The following is a 24487-nucleotide window of genomic DNA, read 5'->3' on the forward strand; positions in this document are numbered from 1 at the left end:
CCTCCTCCTCCTCCTCCTCCTCCTCCTCTTCTTCGTCGTCGTCGTCGTCCTCGTCCTCCTCCTCCTTCTCCTCCTCCACCACCTCTTCCGCCTCCTCCTCCTCCTCCTCCGCCTCCTCTGCCTCCTTCTGCTCCTCCTCTTCCTCCTCCTTTTCCTCCTCCTCTTCGTCCTTCTCCTCCTCCTCCTCCTCCTCCTCCTCCTCCTCCTCCTCCTGCTCCTCCTCCTCCTCCTCCTCCTCCTCTTCCTCCTCTTTCTCCTCCTCCTCCTCCTCCTCGTCCTCCTCCTCTTTCTTAACCTCATCCTCTTCCTCCTCCTCAGTCTCATACTTTTCGTCCTCGTTATCCTCCTCCTCGTTGTCGTCGTCCTCATCCTTCTCCTCGCTCTCCATGTCGGCCTGCTCTTTGTTGTCCTCCCCTTCCTCCTTGTCCTTGTTTTCTTCCTCCTCGTCCTCCTCGTCATCCTCGTCCTCCTCCTCCTCTCCCTCCTCCTCTTCCTCTCCCTCCTCCCCACCCATCCTCACCCTTGTCCTCCTCATCCTTGTACTCTTCATCCTCCTCATTGTCCTCATCCTCGTCCTTGTCCTCCTCCTCCTCTTTCTCCTCATCCTCCTCCTCCTCCTCCTCCCCCTCCTCCTCCCTTACCTTGTTGTCATCGCGTCCTTCTCTTCTTCCTCCTCCTTCTCCTCCTCCTTCTCCTCCACCTCTCTGTCCTCGTCGTCCTTGTCCTTCTCCCCCTCCTCCCCCCATCCCCCTCTTCCGCCTCCTCCCTTTCCTTCCTCTCCTACTTCTCCTTGTCCTCACTCTCATCCTCGTCTTTTTCACCCTCCTTCTCCTTGTCGTTCTTCTCCTCCTCCTCCTCCTCCTCTCCGTCCTTTGTCCTCTTCCTCGTCCTCCTCCTCCTCAAAAGAGAAAAATCAGCTCAGGTATCTGACTGGGGCTGTCTTGGGATCCCAACTGGGATATGAAGCGCCTAAACCAGAGATGGGAAGACTCTGGGAGATTCCAGAAGGCGTCTCCAGTGGACCTCAGAACAGAGAGCTGTTTGCTGTCAGAGGGGTATAAAAGGCAGGGTGGGCATTTTGTGGGCGAGCCTCTGGCCCCCAGCCACGCTGCCAGCGCTGCCCCTTTTGCTTTGCCATTTTTATTGAGTTCTCAGTAAATTTTAAGAACTCATTTCCATATCGGATCTGGGTCGTTTATAACAGTTCCAGGGGCCCCGCAGTGTCACAGTGCTCCCTGCGCACCCTGAGGCCCCACATCAGCCAGCCCAGGCCATTGCCACGCTCCCAGTCACTCCCAGCGTGATCCCAGTGACTCCCAGTCTCTCTCAGCATATCCCAGTTTCCCGCAGCATGCTCCTGGTCACTGCCACTTCCTCCCAGTTGCTTCCAGCATGATTCCAGTTGCCCACAGCCACTCCCAGTCACCCTCAGTGATGTTCCAGTTGCTCCCGGTATATCCCAGTTGCCCCCAACGTGGTCCAAATTACCCCCAGCATGCTCCTTGTCACTCCCAGTATGATCCAAATCACCCTCAGTGTGATCCTAGTTACCTCCAGCATGGTTCCACTTGCTCCCAGTTGCCCCTAGTACAGTCCCAGTCACTGCAATATGACCTCAGTGGCCCCCAGCACAGACACAGTCACTCCCAGTTGCTCCCAGTTTCCCCCAGCATGCTCATTCCCAGTATCCCCAGTTGCCCCAGCATGGTTCCAGTTGCCCCTAGCATGATCCCATTCGTTCCCAGTATATCCCAGTTGCCTCCAGCACACACTCGTCATTCCCAGTTGCTCCCAGTAGCTCCCAGTAGCCCACAGTATGGTCCCAGTGGCTCCCAGTATTTCCATGTCCCTGGTCCCAGTGCTGCTCCCAGCCCTGATCCGTGGGGATGGGAATGTCCCGCTCCCTTCCTGGGGCAGGCTCACACCTGAGCCAGGTGTGCAGGGCAGAACCTTGCCCTGAGCCCAAGCCCTGTCTCCCCTGCAGGATCTGCTTCCCATCGGCCTCTTCCTCCTGCGGCCCCACGCCCAGCTCGGTGCTGAACGAAGGGCGCTGGGCCGGGGTCATCCCCCGGCGGGGGCTGCGCACCCCCTCTGCCCCCTCCCCAAATTCCCTCCCGGGGCAGCAGGGGCTGGCTCAGGAGCCCTGGGGCTCCTGGGGCTCCGTGCTTTCCTTCCTAAGGAAAAGAACCATCCTTCTCATCCAGGCTCCCATGGCCAAAACTGAAATTCTACCTCCCAAATTCTGTCTATCCAAGGATTGCTCCCAGACAAAAGCTGCCATGAGAGACAGGTCTGGCTGCCCTCACCCATGGTGGCCACCTCTCATCTTCTCCCAAAACACCCGGACTTTGTGCTTTTCTTTCATGTGGAAAACACCCATCCTTCTCAGCTGTTGCTATGACCCAGCCCACTGCTGGGCTGGGGCAGCGAGATGCCGATCAACCCTGACCCTCCCGTGGATCGAATTTCCCCGGGACACAGACTCGCAGGGTGTGGTCAATGGGCGGCTCAGGAGCTTAAGTCACATCCCCCCAGGGCTGCACCTGGCTCCAAACTGCCTTTCCCTGTTTGGGAGAATTCCCTCTTACTCGGTTGTTCACTGGTTCTTTGTTGTATCTCCCAGTAGTTCTTGTTGAATTGTATCCTCCCCCTGGCTTGTAACTCTTTGGTTGTTTTCCCCTTTCCCCACGGTTTCCAACCCCCCTCTAAAACTGAGGGAAAAGCCTCTCGACGGGATCCCGGATTAAGATCATTGCCATGTTCTGGTTGCTAAACTTCTGACAATAAACCTGTTGGAAGCCAGACCAGAACCCTCTCTCTCTTCCTTTATCTCCCAACTAACGTGAGCCGATAGCATCAGCTCCTGCCGTGTCTCCTCTGCACAGAAGCCAGCGAGCTCAGCCAGCAGCACTTTTCCTGATGCCAAAGTTGCTTCTGCGACGCACAGAAGTAACACAGCTGGACTCTCTCTGAGCGAGGGCACGCCAGAGCTCGTGCAGCGAGCACAGAACTGCGTTACTCGACAAGGTGCCCATGGCCAAAATTGGGGTTCCACCTCCCAAATTCCCAATATCCAAGGGCTGCTCCCAGACAAACCTGCCAGGACAGACAGATGTGGCTGGCCTTGGCCTCTGGTGGCTGTGTCTCATCTGCCCCTGAAACCCTGGGGCTCGGTGCTGCCCTTCCTCTGGAGACCACTGTGACCCCGCGTGGCCTCGTGGAACCCAGGGGCGGTTGTGACCCTGCAGGGCTGGTGGCACCAAGGGAACCATTGTGACCCTGTGGCGTTCCATGGAGCCAAGGGGCCACTGTGGCACTGCTGGGCCCCAAATAACCGAGGGGCCTTTGTGACCCTGCAGGGCCCACGGAACCAAGGGACCATGGAACAGCTCTGGCTGCCTTGGGCTCCTGGGGCCACCTGGCAGCTCCGGCTGACCTTGGCATGGCGAGAGCTGCTTCTCACCTGCCCTGGAGCGCTGGGGCTCCGTGCTTTCCTTCCTGTGTGTGTTGGTTTGGCACGCCTGGTTTTTGGTAGCGGGGGGGCCACAGAGGTGGCTTCTGTGAGAAGCTGCTGGAAGCTTCCACCATGTCCGGCAGAGCCGATCCCCGATGGCTCTGAAGATGGACATGGCACTGGCCAAGGCTGGGCCACTGAGGGAGGCTGGTAACGCCTCTGTGATAGCAGATTTCAGAAGGAAAGGAAAACAAAGTGGGACATGGTGTTTTTGTAGTCAGAGAAGAGGAGGAGGGGAGAACATGTGAGGGAAACAACAGGGAGACACCAAGGGCAGTGGAGAAGGAGGGGGAGGAGGTGCTCCAGGAGCCAGAGCCGAGATTCCTCTGCAGGCCGTGGTGAGACCATGGTGGAGCAGCTGTGCCCCTGCAGCCCCTGGGGATCCACGGGGGATGCAGAGATCCACCCGCAGCCCCTGGGGATCCATGGGGGATGCAGAGATCCACCCGCAGCCCCTGGGGATCCCTGGGGATGCAGAGATCCACCCGCAGCCCCTGGGGATCCCTGGGGATGCAGAGATCCACCAGCAGCCCCTGGGGATCCACGGGGATGCAGAGATCCACCTGCAGCCCCTGGGGATCCCTGAGGGATGCAGAGATCCACCCACAGCCCCTGGGGATCCCTGAGGGATGCAGAGATCCACCCGCAGCCCCTGGGGATCCACGGGGGATGCAGAGATCCACCCGCAGCCCCTGGGGATCCCTGGGGGATGCAGAGATCCACCCGCAGCCCCTGGGGATCCACGGGGGATGCAGAGATCCACCCGCAGCCCCTGGGGAGGTGCCCACGCCGGAGCAGGTGGATGCCTGCAGGAGGCTGTGATCCAGGGGCAGAGCCGGTGCAGAGGGGCCCTGCTCCCAGGCTGGAGCAGCCTGGCCTTGAAGAACTGACCCCATGGAAGAGTGACCCACGCCGCAGCAGTTTTGGGAGGACTGCTGCTCGTCAGATTGGACCCACGTCAGAGACGCTCACGGAGAACTGTCTCCCGTGGGAAGGGACCCCACGGTCTCACAGGGGAACAACTCCTCTCCCTGAGCAGCGGGAGAAGCCACAGGAGATGAACTGACCACAATCCCCATTCCCTGTCTCCTGTGCCATCGGTGGGAAGGATGGAGGGGAGGGGAAGGTGTTTTGAAAGCTCTTCTTTCACTTCTCATTATCCTGCTCTGATTTTGTTATTAATAAATTCACTTGATACCTGTAAGTTGAGCCTGTTTTGCCTGGGACGTTGTTGGATGAGGGATCTCTCCTGGTCCTTATCTCAACCCATGAACTCTTTGTTATATTTTCTCTCTCCTGTCCAGCTGTGGACAGGAGTGAGAGAGCAGCTTTGGTGGGTGCCTGGAGTCCAGGCAGCATCAATGCACTAAAGACCTGAACAAAAACTCCCTGGGCAATGATTCCCCTGGGATCTAAAGCCCCCACCCCTCACACGACAGCCCCGTCCCACAGAAATGTCAGCCACTGAGCCTCTCGCTCTCCACGGCTTCACTGCTTTGGTGCCCAGTGGTTGCCACGGGGCCACCATGGCCCCTCTGAGCTGGGTTTGGGTGGGGTTTTGGTGGGTCTGCAGTCCCTGTTGTAATGTGGTTGTTCCAGTTCACAGACCACGATCTCTGGGCTGGCCACTCTGGGGATTTATTTTTAAGTCACGTTTAAGCTGCAGCTTTGTCCATTCTGTTATTCATGTTCAGGTTGGCAGCTCCAGGACTTGCTGTGATCCACCTGTGACTCACATGCCAGGGCCATAAAATTCTGAAAAACTTCACTGATCAGCCCAGCACTTCCAGCCACTGCTGTCTACTTTTAAATAACACAAATCTGTCAACCCCTCCTGTGCTCACAGGACAGCCACAGAGCAGGACAGCAGCGCAGCAGCCAGAGCTGAGGACTCCCCCAAGGACAGAAGGACAGCGTGGAAGGATAAACAGAGCAGCTCTGAAAGCACCGAGTGCTGCTGCTGCCTGGCCCTGCTGCTGTGCTGGGACTCAGCTTCTCTCCCCCTCTGCACACAGGCACTGCCCTGCCAGATTCAGATGAGGTTTCAAAGGAAGCATTTCTGACCAACAAGTTGCTGCAGGATCCTTTATTTTGCTAAAGTGCACAGAGGAGGTGATTCCTCATTTCCATTGTCTCTGGGTAAAATTCGAGGTGTAAGCAGTGAATTCTAAATAGGATGAATGATCCCAGTAATGGGATGGTGATGGGATAAATAAAGTTCCATTGTGCACAACATTATCACAAAATGAAAAAGGAAACCCTGCACACACACAACCACTCTGAAAAACTTGAGCAGACAGGCTGGGCCTGCACTGAGTTACACTGCAGCTGTGGAGAACAAAACCGGCACTTCATTGCTGCTGAAAAAATCCAGCCATCATTTTCCTCAGGGCATCCCTGAGCTCCTGGTTCCTCAGGCTGTAGATGAGGGGGTTCAGGGCTGGAGGCACCACCGAGTACAGAACTGACACTGCAACATCCAGGGATGGGGAGGAGATGGAGGGGGGCTTCAGGTGGGCAAACATGGCAATGCTGAGGAACAGAGAGAGCACGGCCAGGTGAGGGAGGCACGTGGAAAAGGCTTTGTGCCGGCCCTGCTCAGAGGGGATCCTCAGCACGGCCCTGAAGATCTGCACATAGGAGAAAACAATGAACACAAAACAGCCAAATACCAAACAGGCACTGACAGCGATGAGCCCAAGTTCCCTGAGGTAGGATTTGGAGCAGGAGAGCTTGAGGATGTGTGGGATTTCCCAGAAGAACTGGCCCAGGGCATTGCCCTGGCACAGGGGCAGGGAAAATGTATTGGCCGTGTGCATGAGAGTGTAGAGAAAGGCACTGGCCCAGGCAGCTGCTGCCATGTGGGCACAAGCTCTGCTGCCCAGGAGGGCCCCGTAGTGCAGGGCTCTGCAGATGGACACGTAGCGGTCGTAGCACATGATGAGGAGGAGGGAATACTCTGCTGAGATGAAGAACAGAAAGAAAAACACCTGAGCAGCACATGCTGAGTAGGAGATGTGCCTGGTGCCCCAGAGGGAATTGTGCATGGCCTTGGGGACAGTGGTGCAGATGGAGCCCAGGTCGCTGAGGGCCAGGCTGAGCAGGAAGAAGAACATGGGGCTGTGCAGGTGCTGGCCGCAGGCTCCGGCGCTGATGATGAGGCCGTTGCCCAGGAGGGCAGCCAGGGAGATGCCCAGGAAGAGGCAGAAGTGCAGGAGCTGCAGCTGCCACGTGTCTGCCAATGCCAGCAGGAGGAAGTGCCTGATGGAGCTGCTGTTGGACATTGGCTGTGTCCGGGCATTGGGTTCTGCCACGGAGAAAAAGACAGTGAAGAGTTAGAGGAGATGTCTGTAACCACAATCAAAGCCATTTCCTGTACACCCTCCCTGGAACACACACAGACACCCTTTGGTGTTTAAGAGTTCTGGGGTTTTTGTTTTAAGCTCCCCCCATATCTCTCCTGGTATTCTTGGGTATCAGAAATCCTCAACCTTTCTGCTTCACTCAGGGAGAACAGAGCAACTTTTGCAAGGCAAGATGATGAGTGGAGACTCAGGGGAGGTGCTTTGTCATTCTGACCTGCTCAGAGTTTCTCTGTTTCACTTTTCTCAAATGCAGAAGGTTCACCCTCCCATGTTTCCCTTAAAGATCACCAGGTGCTGCTGGGAGCAGATGGATCCACCACAGACCCCCAAATGTCTGTCCCTCTCTCAAGGTCTCAGCACCACATTTGTAGCCGAGGACACACCTGGCTCATTTCACCAACCCAACAGCATTTTCACACTTGTAGCATCTCTGCTTTTCTCCTCTCTCTGGGCTTTCAGATAACACAAAGATGCTCCAGGACAGATTTGCATCCTGGAGGAAACTCCCAGCTTGGAAGGAAACCTCGGGGAGAGAGCCAAGTAGTCCCAGAGCTGGCACTGGATGAAGGGAGATTGAGCTGCTGCCCTGGCTGCACTGACAGCCCTGCCCACAGTCGGGCACTGGGCCAGCGTCACCCTGAGCCAGCTGTGCCCCCTCCCAGAGCCCCCCAGTGCCAGGCAGATGCTCCCAGCCCTGTGCTCTGCAGAGGGAACTGGGCCCGGGACCGCAGAGCTGCCCCACAGCTCTGCTGCAGCTCTGCCTGCACAGGAGGGGCTTCACGCCTTGGACCCCCGGCCCTGAGGGCAGAGGCTTGGCTGGGGGGCACAGGAGGGAGGGGGCTTCTTCAGAGGGAGGGGCTGCACTGGAGGGGATCCTGTGGGGATCTCTAAACTCTGCCTGACACATTTCTGCATTTGTTTTCTCTCCTCCCCTGATCTCATCTCTGCTTCCTGGGGATTTTCCTCCTGGAGCTGTTTCCCTGTGCCTGATCTCTCCCTGCCAGCACTCACAGACCCCAAATCTCTGTGCACTCTCCTTGGCCCTACAGAAACCTGCCTGTGTGCAGGGCACTGGCTGGGGACAGGTTCTGCTTGCAGCTTGGAGAAAGGACAGCTCAGACTGAGCCTGATGGGTCCAGCAAAGGTGATGCTGGTGCTGTCCATGGGCACAGGAGTGGCTGAAAGCACACGAGGGATCTCCTGTGCACCTGCTGATCACTGAAAGTAACAGTTCGGATGTCCCAGGGACCTGAAAAAATTCATAACACCTTTAATATTTATCCTCCCTCCCCACCATTCTCCAGTGGCAGGAAACTGAAAACAAAGTCTCAGGAAATTTCCTCATTTCTATCAAAATCCTTGTATTGGAAATATTCTGGGAGTGATCAGAAACCCTCAGCCCATCAGAGCCTCATGAGCATTTCACCTCCCCTGCACTCGAGATGCTCTGAGTTGTACTCACAGAATCCGTAGGCAGGGGGATGTTGCAGCTTTAGGAGATCCCTCCAGGAGCTGCAGCTGCCGTGTCCTGCAGCCAGAGGCTTCCTGTGCCAGGGGCTGGGAGTGATTCTCCCGCAGTCACTTCTCAGCCCCTTCCCAGCCCCGGCTGAGTTGAAGCCCTGTGTGCCTCTGTGCTGTGCCCAGGCTGGCTGCAGGCAGTGCCCCAGCCCCGCTGGGCTGTGCCCAGGAGCTGCTCCTGGCCAGAGCTGTCTCTCTGCAGCGCTGCCGCTTGCCTGGAGCTGCCTCTGTGCCAGGAGCCCGGCCCAGCTCAGCAGCACAGACACAGCACAAGGACTGGAATGACCCTCTCGGGGCTTGGTGCTGAGGCCCTGAACATCAGTTCCTGGCAGGGACTGGCAGAAACCTCTCAAGGATTCAAGTCAGAATTGAACTTCAAAGTTTCTGGAAGTTTTCATGGGTCCCAGTGAGGGACACGACTGAGAAAGTGTCCCCAGGCTGCAGTCAGAGCAGAGAACTGGAGGCAGGGATGGCAGGGGGGACAAAGAGAAGGCAAGTCTTGGTGCCCTGGGGCACAGCAGCATCTGTGCCACCAAGGGCTGGGAGGAGACACCTTGTCCTGAGGCCCTGGGGCCTCCTGGGCACAGCCCCAGCAAGGCTGGGCACTGTCAGCCCCTTGTCCTGCCCTCAGCATTCCCCCACATCCCAGTGGCCTCAGGGATCTGCTGGAAGGAGTCCCTGGGGAGCCTTGGTCAGGAATGGCCCTGGGGGGCTCCTGAATGCTCCCAGGGACTGCAGGGTTTTCAAAGGACTTTGGCTTTTGCCTGGGAGTCTCTGAGAGCTTTGTGCAATCCCGGCCTCCAATTCTCTCCTCCAAGGAGTCCCTGAGGAGCCTGTGGTGGGCATGGAGCTCAGTGGGACCCATTGATGCCTCCAGACTGTGGAAACCATGTTTTTACTAGAAAATGGACATATCATGAACCAGCCATAAAACAGAAGAACCAGAGCACGTAAGACAGAAGGACTTGAGCACCTACACAGGGGAAGAGTCCATGGCGACGTTGTGAGAAAGGAACAAGCAGCACTGGGGAGGATGTGAATGAGGAACAAGCAAAGGAAGAAAAGGATAAGAAAATGCAAACTGAAGGACAGTTGTGACATACACAACAGACAGTGTGACACACAGACAAGAGCCAATCACAAAGCATAAAGCAGCGTGTGAAAATAGCCCTTAACCAGTAATAATAATGCACCATCGCGTGTAGGGAAAGCAAGAACTGTATATGAGGGACAGTAGGTCATCAATAAAATGGCTTCTGCCTGATTCACACCGAATCGTGTAGAGTCCATTGTTTCTCTCCGCAGTCACATGAAGAAACAATTGGACAGAGCAGATGAAAATTTTAGGGTGTAAAGGTAAAAAATCAGCTCTTCCCAATGAGTCTCCAATGTTGATCTGAGTCCCGATGGATGTTCCTGCCCCTGCATTCACCCAGGTGCCTACAGGGATCCAGGAGAACGTGGAGAGCACCAGCCAGGGGTCTTCCCAACCTGGATCACAGGGAATGTGGGTCACCAGGGCTCTGCCAAACGTGGGTCCTCTGATGGGAGATGGAGTTGGAGCAGAGGACAAAGCTCTTCCCGCACTCGGGGCACTCGCAGGGCTTCCCTTAGCGGTGCCTCCGTTGGTGTCTGGTCAAGTGAGAGCTCCTGGAGAAGCTCTTCCCACACTGGGGACACTCGTAGGGCCTCTCCCCAGTGTGGATGCGCCGGTGGGTGACGAGGTGGGAGTTTTGCTTGAAGCCCCTCCGGCACTCGGAGCAGCGGAAGTGCCTCTCATCCATGTGAATCCGCTTGTGCAGGAGGAGATGGGAGCTGGTCTGAAACCTCTTCCCACACTAAGGGACACTCGTAGGGCCTCTCCCTGGTGTGGATCCTCTGGTGGATACGTAGGTTGGAGATTGTGACACAGCTCTTCCCACATTCCCCACACTCATAGGGCCTCTCTCCAGTGTGTAACCTCTGGTGGCAGATCAGGGTGCATCTCTGGCTGAAGCTCTTCTCACATTCCCCACACTCATAGGGCCTCTCCCCAGTGTGACTCCTTTGATGGACAATCAGGTTGGAGCTCCACCTGAAGCTCTTCCCACATTCCCCACACTTGTGGGGCTTCTCCCCATCGTGAAGCTGCTCATGAACCACCAGCTCTGACCTCTGGCTGGATCTCCGGCCGCCTTCCCGGCACAGGGTGGGTCTTTCCTCCTCAGAGCACCCTGGGCTGCGTTTGCAGCCCCTCCTCCTGCGGAATCTCTGGGGCTTTTCCTCCCCATTGGATTCCTGCGCTGTGGAGCCGCTCAAAACGGTCTCTTCCACCAGGTTCTGCCGCGGGGATTTGTCCTCCCTGGGCTCCGTGCTCAGCTCCTTGTCTGGGGGAGGAAGGACAAGGAGAGGATGGGATTTGCCTCCGTGCCACAGGGAAGGGGAAGGAGATCCCCCCAGTCCGTCCCCGGCAGGACAGCGTCGGCAGCGGGGTTGTCCTGCAGCCGGGGGCGATGCTGGGCTGGGAGATGGAGCAGGACAGAGGGGGAAAGGGGCACTGACTTCCCCCTCACCAGCCTGGGGGTCCTGGGGCATCTTCCTCTTCCTCACAGCCTCCTCCTCCATCCGGCCAAGGGCTGGGAATGGGAAATCCTGGTTTGGGGAGAAACAAGGGATGAGTGTGTTGGGTTGGGGCTTCCTCCTGCCCAAGTCCATCTTTAGAAGTCACCGGGTACCTGGTGTCCATAAAACCAACAAAAAATCAAGGGTGACTCCAAAAAAAGCCTCCAGGAGTTGCCCCTTTCTAGTCTCTGCACTTTGGGGTTCTGGGGGTCCCTCTTGTCAGGGCTGCTGGGGGTCCCATGGGTCCTGGGGATCCCCCTCTCCGGAGTCCTGCTTAGGGATGCTGGGGGGTTTTGGGGGTCCCACAGGTCCCTTTTTTCCTGATTCTGCTTTGGCTCCCAGAGGTCCCAGGGTCCCCCTCTTCAGCCTCCCTCCACTCCAGGCACTTGGGGCTCCCCCCTCTCCTCACCGCCCCTTTTAGGGCTGAGAGATCCCAACCCCACCTCATCTCCAGGCCCCCCCACCCCTCCAGGCTCTTGGGGGTCCCCCAGCTCTGGTATCGTCCCTCTCTGCTCTCCCCACTCCAGGGGTCCCGTGTTCCAGCCCCCCGCTCTCCTGGGGATCCCCAAAGCCAATGTCCAACCCTGCCAGTACCGGGCAATCCTCACATGGACCCCCCAAGACCCCCAAGGGGCAATTATAGCTCAGCTTTGGAGTCCTGTAAGATCCACATATCCCCTCTGGCCCAAAAAATCCCTCCCAGGGACATGCAAGGACAGCTTGGGCTCGATTCCAGAATCTGCAAGCTCCAAACACCCCTCCAAAAAAACCCCTCCTTGTGACCCCCCGATAGGTTTGGGGTGAGCTCCCCCTCCCCGCTCACCTGCAGCATGGGGGGAAAGATGCTACCGGGGCTGGGGGTGCTGTGGACACAGTGGGTGGGCGGTGGAACCTCGTGGTTCTCCAGCTCCTCCTCCTCCTCTCTCCCTCCTCTTCCTCCCACTCCTCCTCCACTCCCACCCTGCCCCCCCTTTCCCACCCACTCTGCCCCACGGCTGCCACAGCACGGCCTGCTGTGTGGGGGAAGCTCCCTGATCAGCTCCAGGGATGGACAGGGGGGTTGGGGACCCCCCAGTGTGGATCCCTCCCTTCCCCAGAGCCCCAGTGAATCGCTCCAGGGCTCAGGTGCTGGGGGACAGGGCTGCACCCCCATGGAACCGCTCTTCTGCTGTCCCAACCCCACCTTTCCCTCCCCTCTCCTCCCCTTTCTCAGCGTTCCCCCAATCCACAGCCCCATTCCAGCTCAATTTGGGTGTCCCATCCCTCTCCCGCTTTGTTTGGGGGTCCCAGCCCCCTCTTCCCCCCCCCCCCTTCTGCATCTTCCCCATCCCCAATCCCCATCTCCCCTCCCCCGGCCTTGGTTTTGGGGGTTCCAGGCCCCTCCTGCTCACTTTGGGGGTTCCATTCCCCATTTCGCTCAATTTGGGGTCCCAGCTCCGCCCCCCTTCTCACCGCTCACCCCGCGGCCGGGGGGGCTCCCAGCACCACCAGTGCCACCAGTGCGGCCCCAGCTGCCCCCACACGCCCCATGCCCAGCGCCGGGCGCTGCCGACAGCCCCAAAGCAGCTGCGCTGTGCCCTGGGGGGTCCCCAGAGCGGCCCCGCCCCGCACGGCACTGGGAGCACCAGTCCGGACCAGTGCGGAGCGCGGGCGGGCGGCATCAGCCGTGCCCGGGCAGGGCCGGGCCCCGCGGGGCTCCCGCCCGCACTCGGCCCCCGCCGGGACAGCGCGGGGGGGCCCGGCCTGGCCGCCCCCACCTCCCCCTCCCCAAATTCCGCTCCGGGGGGCGCTGGGGGCGGGGGGGCTCAGCTGGGGCCAGAGGTGCCGGAGCCACGTGTCCCCCGCTGCCAGCACCACCCCCTCAGGATTAGGGGTGCCCCAAAACTCCCTCGGAGCTGGCGGATACCCCGCAGGCGAGCTGCCCCTCCCCGGTCACCTGCGGGATGAGGGGAACGATGCTCCCGGAGCCGAGAGCTGCGGACACAGAGAGCGATGGATGCACGTGGAAGCTCCTCTTCCTGCCCCTTCTGTACCACCTCTTCCTCTCGCTCCTCCCCCTTTATCCCTCCTCTTCCTCCCGCTCCTGCTCCTCCAGCCGTCCTCCGTCCAGCAGGTCCGCTGCCGCCCCCAAACCTCGGGCTGGAGCGTGGGGTCTGGGACACAGCCCCGTGCTGGGGGGCGGCAGCGGGAGCCGCGGGGCCCGGCCCGTGGGGGCGGCCGGGCTTGAAAAGTGCGCGGGGCCCCAGCGCGGTGTCCCGGTCTTGTTCCTCACCTTAACACAATGTCTTCAGCTCCCTACGTGCCCTTCATTTAATCAGCATTTCCTAAATGCTGACCCATCCCATCATCATCTCTACCCGGAACAGAATTTCCCAGGCCATTCCAAGTCCTTTATAGTTCTTAAAATACTGCGGCCAACCCCTGACCGTGATTTCCCCCACCCCCGCCTCCATGCAGACCTTGTTGTCTCCCAGCACCAGGATCGTTCCCACTGGCCCAGGTCTGCATTTAGTGAAGCCAACAGTACTTCTACCACTGCTTTCAGCAAGACCCCAGTTGAGTCTTTACATTTCAACATAACCAGATGATGTCTATTTAGCATGGAATGTTACTGTCTAAGAGTTGCACGTCCCAAGCAATTTCTTAGCATAATAAATTTTAAATCCTTTGGGTTGAAGTGTTTGGAAATCATCTGCTAGCGTATATAGCAACTTCACTACATTCTTATTTTCAATACCTATGTAGAGCTAAGGAATTCCAATTATGAGAGGCTCTGTTCTGTAAGATCATTAAAAGTTAATATCCACCACAACACTCTCTCTATTTCATTGGTTCTTTGCAATTGCTTAGCAAAGATAACAAGCACCAGGCTTTTTAAGAGAGGGAGACATGCTTTCTTACCTAAAAAGACACAATCTTGTTCCCACCAAGGCACTCACACAGGTGAAAGTCAACAAATTTCCTGCCTCTTCCTTCCTTTCCAAACCAGCGCAGCATGAGAGAAAGCAGCTGTTTCCCGAGGCCGATGGGTCACAGACAGGTCAGATGACACTGAGGCTTGTTCCTCAGAGGCTGTCAGCAAGCAGCAGATGATGATTGCAAGGATCCAGGTGACACCATCACCCTCTCAAGAGAGGAATCCTTTAAGCAAGCACATTGCTCATCACTTCCATCCTGCTTTGGTTTAGTGAACCAGCTCTTCCTGGCAATGAGCAGCAAGGGGATCTAATTTGACTTGCTATCCTTTTGCATTTTATTCAATCATTACATCAGAACAGACATTTTACTTTTGTTTCAGTTACTCCAGAGGACCTTGGCCCAAAGCAAAATGAAGTCAAATGAGAAATAGCTAGCTTAAATTTATACACACCAACAAATCATGCTGTGTTTCAACAAGTGTAAGAGAGACGTGGGACTTTCCTTCCCTCTTAGCAGCTGCAAGCATAAAAAAAGTAATGATGCAATGTTCATTAATAAAACTTTCTTTAAAATCTCTTCTTGTGGACAGATTCAACATCTGCAGGAGATACCCAAAACACACTCATTGTGCTGCACTTCCCTTTTTCCATTCATGTGTTATATCTACTGAAAATATGTTATCAAGTAGGTATGAACACCCCATGCTCCCAAATTTTCCCTAAGTAAAACATATATCTGTGTATGTTATAAACAATCAAACACAAGGGAGAAAAGCGTGGCACAGATACTGCAGCAAAGGAAATTCATCACATTACAGATCTCCCCTGATACGGAGATTGGCCAGGACTTTCATCAGTGATGGGAAGGAATTTCTCATCTTCCCATTTACAGCACCTGAAGCAAGAAGGACCCAACACCTTAAGCGGTGTCCAAGATAGCACAGAAATTTAAACAGAGCCATTTACAAAGGGCAGCAATTCATCTGGCCAGTTCACACCTCAGATAACTATCTGCAGAACCCAGAGCAACATGATACTCCAAGGAGCAGTGAGATAGCCAGAGGATTCTCAGCTAAAGAAAATCAGGCAAGAACAGGAGGCTCCTTAGCCTGGCTAGCCCAGATAACATCTCCCAGCCATTAGCATGAGATGAAACAGAAAGAGAGAGGCTGAATTACTTGCAGTGTACAGATACTGCCCGAGGGAAATGTGACAGGTGACCTACAACATAAAAAATGCACTTAACTGTAAAAACTAGGAAGTGAAGCTAAAAATGAGAAAAATTAAAAGCTGTCCTTGGATATGCAGTAAAAGGCACACTGACATCATAAACGGGAGAAGGAACACAAAAGCACCCAGCTGTTCAAAAGCTGTGCTATTCAGGTACAAAGAAATCAATGGTTCTTTAAAGAAAAAGTCCCTCACAACGTGAATGAGCTCAGTAACACTCAAAACAATATTATTTGTTAGAAAAATCATCTGCTCCAGTGCCTGAAGCAAAAGGTTTGCTGTTTATTCCATCATTCCCTCAAATCCAGGGATTAGTGAGAACTTCTTAACAAATTCCTGCCTTGCCTTATGGTCCTTCAGTTTCACCAGGGCCAAAGCTTGCTGCTCACAGTCAGTACACGAGTCCCTGTGGTGTTACCATCCTCTCGGAGTGAGAAAAGCACTCGAGATGGTGAACAAAGAGATGGGGCAGTTTCCTGAAGCCTGAGAAGGATGTTCTCAACTCAGTGGCACAAAGTCTGCTTTTGTTCAGACAGGAATGAAGAGGAAAAATGGCAGAAATTCATGATAGGGATGATGAGGAGAAACACTGGGCTGTGCACACATTCAGTCCAAGCAACATCAGCTCCAGGTGTGGTTTAAAATTCACATTTATGCTTTATTGAAGCCATGCACTGTATTTATGGCTCTCAGTGAATTCTGTATCCAAAAGGGACACGTTAGCTGATTAAAAATTAGTTGGATTTCTTTCCTTCTCCTGTAGCAGTGCCAGTAGGAGAGGTAACAAAGGCAGTTCCCTGGCCTTCAGACATTGCACAGAAGTGGGATACATTGATACACACTCATGCAGCCAAACTGCAGGTATTTAATTCAGGGCCAAAGACATGAAGCTAGGCTTCTTTTAATAAATCACGGACAGGGATGAGCTCCTGACATTAACATTCCACTCCTCCCTCTTTCTGCTGAGACAGTCTGGACAACACGAATATCCCTAATACAGATCCAGGGCTCTGGTATAACAGCCACCCCAAAAAGCCATAGTTCCAGCTACCTTTCCTTTCTTTGCATCATACCAGGAGGAATCAAAAGGAATGAAAACTATTTCATTTATTATTACAGGTGAGAACCCCTCAAAGTACACAGGAAGAGAAGTTGTATTTTGTAACCTTGTTCTCCATCTAGAAGTAAAACAGGGGCTGGTGTGAGGCAATGAGGGGAACAGAGAAAATGCTGAAAAGAAACTGAGGAATGTGAAGCCAAATTTTCAAGCATTCCAGGCAATCATACCACTCAGGGACATTCTACAGCTCAGCAAATCACATGCTGGAATGCAGTGGAGTATGGAGTAGGGAAATAGGGAACTGCTCAACAAAATAGGTGCTACAGCCTTTTGTGCTCAGGCTCTTAGCCCAAAGTATGTTCCAGCTCCAACTGAAGGACATTCTGAACCAGAGGAGTACTGACCTTTTGATTTTGGCAGTTCACAGTTCTCAGACATCACAACGTCTGTGGCTCCTCTCATCATTATTTTTGCTGTTTTCACTACTGGCCATCAAGTTTCCTGCAGTAGCCATCCATGAACCCCGGACCACTACTACATTAATAACACAGAGCATGGCTCTGAGAGTGCATTAGTGAGGCACCAAGAGAAAACCCAAATGATGATCCTCCTCACAGAAAAGGTAACAGACAAAAAAAAAAAAAAAAGTGTGAAAATACTTTTTTAAAAGATGGCTGAAATTAGGTGAATTCTTAAAATTAAGTAAATGTCTGAAGTTAAATTTAAGCAAATTTAACTGTTGCAAAGTATTCTGAATACACATACAGTACAATATACTAGAGTCTAAAATTAAAAAATCTTACCGTCATGGAATATGGGGTAAGGGATATGTTTATTTGGGAAAATCAGTTCCGCAGAGACCTCTTTGCTACAAATACCTTGAATTTAATTCTTCTGCCTTGATACAACCTCCTGAGAAAATAAAAAATAAAATAAAAATCCTACAGGAAAAACTTGTGTTGGATGCAATCTACTCCCTCAGACCTGATACAAAAGTCTGATTTATTCTCTTGATTTATTGTCTTAAGGAGAATGAATTAATTATTCTTCCACTCAGAAGTCTATGGCATTAATCCTTGAGTTGAATCAGAGAAAATTCAATCTCTCTTGAGTTCCCACTCCATTTACTTTTCTTGTAGTGTTCTGTTTTGTTGGAGTGAAAGCTCCTCTGGACTCAGGCCCAGAGGGAAGCCAAAGCACAGGGGTTGAATTAAAACCTTTGGACAAGCTGAGATACATGAAGTCACACCAAAGTGAAATAGAAATATAGATATTTTAACCTTTAGTAGAAATATATGCGGAGTGCCTGAAACATTGAAAAGCTGCAGCAGAGACCTTAAACACAGTTCTTACTGCAGCAGTGTTACCTTTTCACAGAATTCTTTACTTTAGACAAAATATGGATAGAATGACACTGTTCACATTTTTTAGATGGAGTGTTCACATAAACAATAAGAGCTGATAGAAACTGCATCTGCAAATCTGTGTAATACCTGTGTAACACTGGTGTAAGGCTTACGACTGTTAGAATTAGACCAGGATAGGTTAAGAAAAGGAAAACTAGAATCGTGTGTTAATCTTATTGGTCAATTAACAAATATAATCCACACTTCTGCAAGAAAAAATATAGAGTCTAGAGTATAGAGCATATAGAGTATAGAGCATATAGAGTATAGAGCATATAGAGTATAGACTACAGAGAATATATAGAGCATATAGACAATAGAGCATACAGAATATATAGAGCATATAGAGCATATAGAAGATGAAGAAGAAGCTGTGTTTTCCTGCTGTTTGCTGTCACTGCTTGCCTTTATCATGTAACCCCCTTCGAACTCTGCCTTCAAGAAAGCTGTGAGACTATGAAATAAAGAGCTCAGCAGAACAGCAGCCTCCTCTGCTCTCTCACCCTGCTCCGGGAAGGAAGGGTACCCCGTCAAAAGCTCAGCAGCGCAGAGCCCCAAGGCTGCTGTGGGCAGCACGGCCCAGGGGCCGTTCCCACCCGCAGCGCTCCTGTCCTGGGCTGGGCCTGCACAGGGGCTGTGGCACCATGGCTGGGGCAGCGGGGCACAGAGGGGCCGCGGAGCCGCTGCCGGGGCTGGCAGCAAGGCCAGGGACAGACAGGGAATTTCTGTGCATTGCCTGCGCTGGGCAGGGCTGAGTGTGGGGAAGGCAGAGCTCAGCCGGCCTCGGTGGCTGCAGGAAAAGCCAAGAGCCCCAAGAGCCCCCGTGGCTGTGCTGGAGACCAAGGCTGGAGGAGGGAAATGCGGGGCTGCTGCGGGATGGGGAGGGAGATTGAATTTCAGCAGGCACTGACGTGGGGCTGAGAGACTCAAGGGCTCCTTGGCCTGAGCCTGTCCTGGAAAGGTCTCTCAGCCCTCTGTGCCCGTGAAGGGCTTCAAGGAGGAGCAGAGCTCATCTTGGCAGGACCCTCATGGAATCCCTGAGGGACAAATGCCAGTGCCTGCCCAGCCTTCCCAACATCCCTGACACCAAAGGCCTTTTCCACATCCCTCAGTTCCAGGTCAGTTCCCAGAACACAGCACAGGCCTGTCCAGGTCCTGGGGGCGATTCCGAAGGGAGGCAGCTGTGATTTCTCCCCACAGACCCACCACTCCGGTGTCTCTCTGTGCAGCCCTTGGCTGTCCTGAGCACTTTCCCTGGAGCCTCCCTGCCCTGGACGTTTCTCTCCATGCAGTTCTCAGCACAGCCCAGCAAAGAATTCAGGTGGTTTCCCAGAGGACATTACTCTGGGAGTGAAGTGGCCTCAGGGCACTGTTTGTGCCCCTGGAATTGTGCCAGCCCCGAGTGCTGCTGATGGTGTTTGTGCTCACTCGGGTTCATCTCCCCACACCCACTCGATGCACTGATGAAGGCTCCTCAGGACAGAGCAAACACGGACTGCTGGCCTGGGCACTTGGTGTCCCTCCGTGCAGGGACAAACAACCTCCTGCAGGTGAGGGCAGAGGCCAGTGCTGGGATTGGTGGTGGCAGGGGCTGGTGTGGGACACTTGCCCTGGGCACCTTCCCAGGCTGTCCCCGGAACAAAGGCCCAGCCCAGGCCCTGCTCTGCTGCTCCCTCAGGTCCATCCCAGGAGCTCTGGCTGTGCCAGGACACTGCTGCGTGCCCCCCCTGCACACTCCCCCCTGCCCCTGGGCACTGGGGTTTGCTTTGCCAGGGCATTCCTGGGGCACATTCCTGACAGCAGCTCTGGAGGAGAGCGAAGCCTTCCTGCCCTGCCCTCAGGAGATGCCCTTTGCTGATCAAGCTGCTGTGCTGGAGCCCGGCTGTGTCCCAGCAGTGCCCGTGGCCTGTCCCTGCCTGTGGTCACAGCACGGACACGCAGCAGGACAGTGACCGAGCTGCCCGAGCACTCCAGCCTTGCACCCTCAGAAGGGCTGGGAAAGGGAGTGTGGAGCTGGGAAGAGCAGAGGTGGGAAGAGGCAGGGCCATTGTCCCTGGCCGTGCTGCTGTGCTGAGAGTCTCTTCCCTCCAGCTCTGCCCACAGGCCAGAGTCCACAGGCCCTGCAGAGCCAGAGAAGGGCTGAGGAACAAACCTTGGACACAAAGGTCAGGGCAGCCCCTTGCTCTTATTCAAATGCACAGAGAAGAAGCCTCCTGAAAGTCTTTGTGTTTCAAAAGAAAGGTAGATGTTCATGTAGAAATGCTAGGAGTAGTACTACAGTACTTTATATAAAGCAGAATAACACCAGAAAAAGAATAAGAGAAAGCACCAATGAAAATATGGACAAAGAGGAAAAAAAAGGCCGAGATTGTAAAGAGTTACATTCTGAAGGTTCTGGAGCAGAAAAGAGAGTTTATTGCTTCTGAGAAGCATCCTAGTCATCATTTTCCTCGCACAGCAGAAGGAAATAGAAAGATTTTAACTTGTGAAAAGTATCCAGTCATCACTTTCCTCAGGGCATCCCTGAGCTCCTGGTTCCTCAGGCTGTAGATGAGGGGGTTCAGGGCTGGAGGCACCACCGAGTACAGAACTGACAGGGCCACATCCAGGGATGGGGAGGAGATGGAGGGGGGCTTCAGGTGGGCAAACATGGCAGTTCTGAGGAACAGAGAGAGCACGGCCAGGTGAGGGAGGCACGTGGAAAAGGCTTTGTGCCGGCCCTGCTCAGAGGGGATCCTCAGCACGGCCCTGAAGATCTGCACATAGGAGAAAACAATGAACACAAAACAGCCAAATACCAAACAGGCACTGACAGCGATGAGCCCAAGTTCCCTGAGGTAGGATTTGGAGCAGGAGAGCTTGAGGATGTGTGGGATTTCCCAGAAGAACTGGCCCAGGGCATTGCCCTGGCACAGGGGCAGGGAAAATGTATTGGCCGTGTGCATGAGAGCGTAGAGAAAGGCACTGGCCCAGGCAGCTGCTGCCATGTGGGCACAAGCTCTGCTGCCCAGGAGGGCCCCGTAGTGCAGGGCTCTGCAGATGGACACGTAGCAGTCGTAGCACATGATGAGGAGGAGGGAATACTCTGCTGAGATGAAGAACAGAAAGAAAAACACCTGAGCAGCACATGCTGAGTAGGAGATGTGCCTGGTGCCCCAGAGGGAATTGTGCATGGCCTTGGGGACAGTGGTGCAGATGGAGCCCAGGTCGCTGAGGGCCAGGCTGAGCAGGAAGAAGAACATGGGGCTGTGCAGGTGCTGGCCGCAGGCTCCGGCGCTGATGATGAGGCCGTTGCCCAGGAGGGCAGCCAGGGAGATGCCCAGGAAGAGGCAGAAGTGCAGGAGCTGCAGCTGCCGCGTGTCTGCCAATGGCAGCAGGAGGAAGTGCCTGATGGAGCTGCTGTTGGACATTTCTTCCCTCTGGGCATTGTGAACTCTTGGAAGAAGGCATTGACAAGCTGGGACAGATTCCCCTGAATCGATTCTATTCTATTTTCTTACGAATTCCCGCAAAACCACTTCTCCTCCTGTGAGGGAACTTGGCTAAGCTTTTTGATTTCTGAGCTCAGGTTTGTGCTGCTGCCTCATCCTCAGCGTTGCTCTCAGCCGGAACACTGGGGGCCCTGAGGGAAAACAGGGCTCCCTGTGCCCCAGTGCAGTCGGACCTGCTGGTCCCCACACAGGTGCCCTTTGCTCATTTCACCTCCCTCTATTTCCTGGTGATTGTACTTAAAATGGGCTTGAAAAATAAAGTGACTTTTTGAAGGCCCCAATTTCAAAACCATTGCTCTAAACCCTTCTCCCTTTCCCTGTGCAGCTGTGGTTGCTCTGGCTCTCTGCTGCCTGCAGTTGTGCCTCCTGGCAGCTGTTTCTCTGGGTCCAAGGCTTGTCCCTGCCAGTGCTGCCAGAGCCCAGCCCAGCCCTGGGGGCTCAGCTCTGCCCTGCAGAGCCCTCCCAGCACAGGGCACTGCCCAGGGGCATCTCCCTGGCAGCAGGGCCTGAAGGGCAGCTCAGACAAAGGGAGATGCTGCAAGCCAAGGTGCTGCTGGTGCTGTCTGCAGGCAGAGGAGTGTGAGGAGGCACTTCCTGAGGGAGATCTGAGGCAGAGCTGCTGATCCCCAGGGCGGCAGTGCAGGAGTCTCAGTGACACAGACAAACCTGAGAGCCCCTTTCCCTTCCCTTGAAGAGAAAGCTGAGAGCAGCCCTGGCCATGTAGCACCACCTCCCCAGCAGGAGGAGTCTGCCCTGAGGGGGGTCGCTCCTTCCACCTCCAACTCCTCCCCACAGCCCATGGGGAGCTCCAAGGCAGGCTGAGAGCTGCCCCTGGCAGGTGGCAGATGCCCTGGCCTGGCAAAGAGCCCTCAGGGCTGCAGGAGCTGCTCTGCAGGACAGCCCTGAGCACCCCTGGCTGCTGCCCAGCTTCAGAGCCTGCAGCCGGCCCGGGCAGCAGGAGCCATCCTGCCCTGTCCCTCTGACAGTGCCCAGGGCAGCCCCGCTCTGCAGACCATCCTCCCCCAAGGCAGGAACGGCAGCAGAGCCATCCTCACAGCCATGGCAGCCGTGTCATGGGCCAGAACGACATCGGGGAGCAGAATTCTCGGAGTCTTTCCACTGAATTCTCTGTGCCTGTCCTTTCCCTGGGTGTCTGTTGCAGATGGAAGCTGCTGGTGCCATTGTCAGCTTGAAGCCCTCTTTTGATGCAAGCAGATGTTGCCAGGTGTGTTCAGCAGCTGTTGCTCAATGCTTATGCCAAGCTATTGTGTTCCTCATGGAACCAAGGAGCCATTGTGACACTGCAGGGGCTGATGGCATCAAGGAGGCAATTGTGACAGTACAGAACCTCCTAGAAACAAGGCTCCATTGTGACACCGTGGGGAATCATGGAATCAAGGAGCCCATTGTGACACGGCCAGGCCGCACGGAACCAATGGTCCATTCTTCCACTGCAGATTAAAGAAGAGCACGGTGACACCACGCAACATCACGGAACCATGCGTCCATTGTGACACAGCGGGGCCTCATGGAAACAAGGGGACCATTGTGGCAAAGCAGGGCCTAATGGAAGCATGGAGAGCATTGGGACAATGTGGGGAATCATGGAAGCATGGAGAGCATTGTGACACTAAGGAAACTCCTGGAACCAAGATGACCACTGGAACATAATGGAACCTCATGGAAGCAAGCCTCCATGATGACTTTGGAGGGCCTCAGGGACCACAGGACCCATTGTGACACAGCAGGACCTGGTGGAACCAAGGAGCCTTTGTGATACTCCACATCCACATGGAAGCCAGGGTGCACTGAGACACAGCGGGGCCTTGTTGGAACCAAAGACACCTCTGCAAAAAGCAGGCTAGCTCATAGAAGCAAGGAGTCCATTGTTACAACATCAAACCTATGGAACCAAGGGACCATTGTGACACTGCGGGACCTCATGGAACCAATTGTCCATGATGACAATGCGGATCAAAGGAGACCATGGTGACACTGCGGAACCTGATGGAACCAAGGAGCCATTGTGACACAGTGGGGCCTCATGGAATCAAGGAGACCATTGTGACCCAGGTGTTGCATGTGAAGGCAAGGAGCCATTGTGACACTTTGGGCTTCTTCCCTTGAGCTCTGCAGCTGGCTGTCCCAGCCCAGCGCACCATGTGCCACCTGCTCTCCTCAGGGCTCTGCCTGCACACAGCCCCAGGAGAAGTTTTCCTGTTTGGAAGGAAAGAATGGAAAAGCCTGAGCAGGTTTCCTAAACAACAAACCCCACTCAGGAGCCACATGCTCAGTACAGGCTGCCTGGAACGATGTCCCCTTTCTACAAGGGTCAGTGTGAGCAGGAATGAATGATCTCTGGAGCAGAATTCTCGGAGTCTTTCCACTGAATTCTCTGTCCCTGTGTCTTGGGGTGACTTTATCATGTGTATCCCCTATTGCTGCTCTATGCCCAGAAGTGAACTTTGTGCATTTCTGTGCCTTTCAACTGAGCCTGAGAGGGGGGAGAGGAAAAAAAACCGGACAAACTTCTCAGAGCGTTTGTTCAAGGACACACATACACACTCCTCTGCATCCTGCTTGCAGCAAGAGCAGAGGAAGCAACTTTGTTTCTTTTTAGCCAGTTTTCAGCTCCTTTTCTCTGGGGGGAGATGGAGAGTTGAACTTTGTTTTCCTGGGACTTTGGGGGTTTTTTCCCCTTCTTCTCTTCTTGACTCTTTCAACATCAGACCACATTGGGAGAATTTTCTCCCGAGGTGGGGGCCCTGAATGTGGGCCCATGAGCCAGCTGCAAGGAGGAGGAGAGAGACTGCACCTACGGAAGTGTTGGGGTTCCTCCCCCCTGCCATGAGGTCATGGGAGAGGGGACCCTGGGGTAGAGGCATGGCCTGGGCACGGGGGTCTCCCTGCTCCCTGCTCACATGTGCCCTAATCCTGTTCAGCACTGCTTATTTTGTGTTGCCCTGTGTGAGGAGGGCCCTGGTTGTGCTGTGATTGCTCAGTTCTTTGGCAGTGCCCCGCCCATGTGGCTGGAGAAGAAAGAGCTCTGAAACTTCTCTCAAGAATGGCTCCCTGTTTCTTTGCACGGGCCTCGCTGTCTATGGATGTTTCAGGAGACCCCACCGAAACACGGAAGGACTCTCAAATTATCCCAGCTTTCTCTGCACAGCGAGAGCTTTTAATATTTAGCATTGTTATCCTTTTCCTGTGTGTTTGTTAAAAAAATAGTTTTTATCTCTTTCACTTTCTTCCCAGGAAAGCTCTTTTTTCCAAAAACCTGGTGGGGGAGGGCTGGGTGTAACCTGCCTTCTATCAGAGGATATTTTCCTCCACATTTGTCCAAACCGGCACAGCCTGTCCTTTCCTGGGTCTCTGTTGCAGATG

At 54.5% G+C, this 24487-nt stretch overlaps 3 protein-coding genes across 5 annotated transcripts in view; all 3 read right to left on the reverse strand.

Annotated features, from left to right (window-relative positions):
* Nucleotides 1–514, reverse strand: part of LOC138102539 (high mobility group nucleosome-binding domain-containing protein 5-like) — a 6900-nt gene extending 6386 nt beyond the window's left edge. The window contains exon 1 of the mRNA XM_069000255.1: nt 296–514. Coding sequence (XP_068856356.1) covers nt 296–514 — 219 coding nt within the window. The remainder of the gene's footprint in view (nt 1–295) is intronic.
* Nucleotides 515–5551: 5037 nt separating this feature from the next.
* On the reverse strand, nt 5552–13552 carry LOC138102536 (olfactory receptor 14J1-like). 3 transcript variants are annotated; one of them, XM_069000250.1, is made up of 4 exons: nt 12458–12497; nt 11822–11861; nt 10950–11028; nt 5552–10763 (listed from the first exon to the last, which is right to left on the reverse strand). In XM_069000250.1, the coding sequence occupies exon 4, from the start codon at nt 6796–6798 to the stop codon at nt 5866–5868; it is 933 nt and encodes a 310-aa protein (XP_068856351.1). In that variant the 5' UTR covers nt 6799–10763; nt 10950–11028; nt 11822–11861; nt 12458–12497; the 3' UTR covers nt 5552–5865. The 3 variants fall into 3 exon arrangements, with proteins under 3 accessions (XP_068856351.1, XP_068856352.1, XP_068856350.1); XM_069000251.1 differs by lacking the exons at nt 11822–11861; nt 12458–12497 and adding an exon at nt 13271–13552; XM_069000249.1 differs by lacking the exons at nt 11822–11861; nt 12458–12497 and adding an exon at nt 12935–13068.
* A 6501-nt stretch (nt 13553–20053) lies between these two features.
* On the reverse strand, nt 20054–20843 carry LOC138102540 (olfactory receptor 14J1-like). Its single transcript, XM_069000256.1, has one exon. It carries the CDS (start codon nt 20783–20785, stop codon nt 20054–20056), a length of 732 nt encoding a protein of 243 aa, XP_068856357.1. The 5' UTR covers nt 20786–20843.
* Nucleotides 20844–24487: the final 3644 nt, after the last annotated feature.

This window comes from Aphelocoma coerulescens, unplaced genomic scaffold, assembly GCF_041296385.1.
Source record: "Aphelocoma coerulescens isolate FSJ_1873_10779 unplaced genomic scaffold, UR_Acoe_1.0 HiC_scaffold_85, whole genome shotgun sequence".
Classification (NCBI taxonomy): Eukaryota; Metazoa; Chordata; class Aves; order Passeriformes; family Corvidae; genus Aphelocoma; species Aphelocoma coerulescens.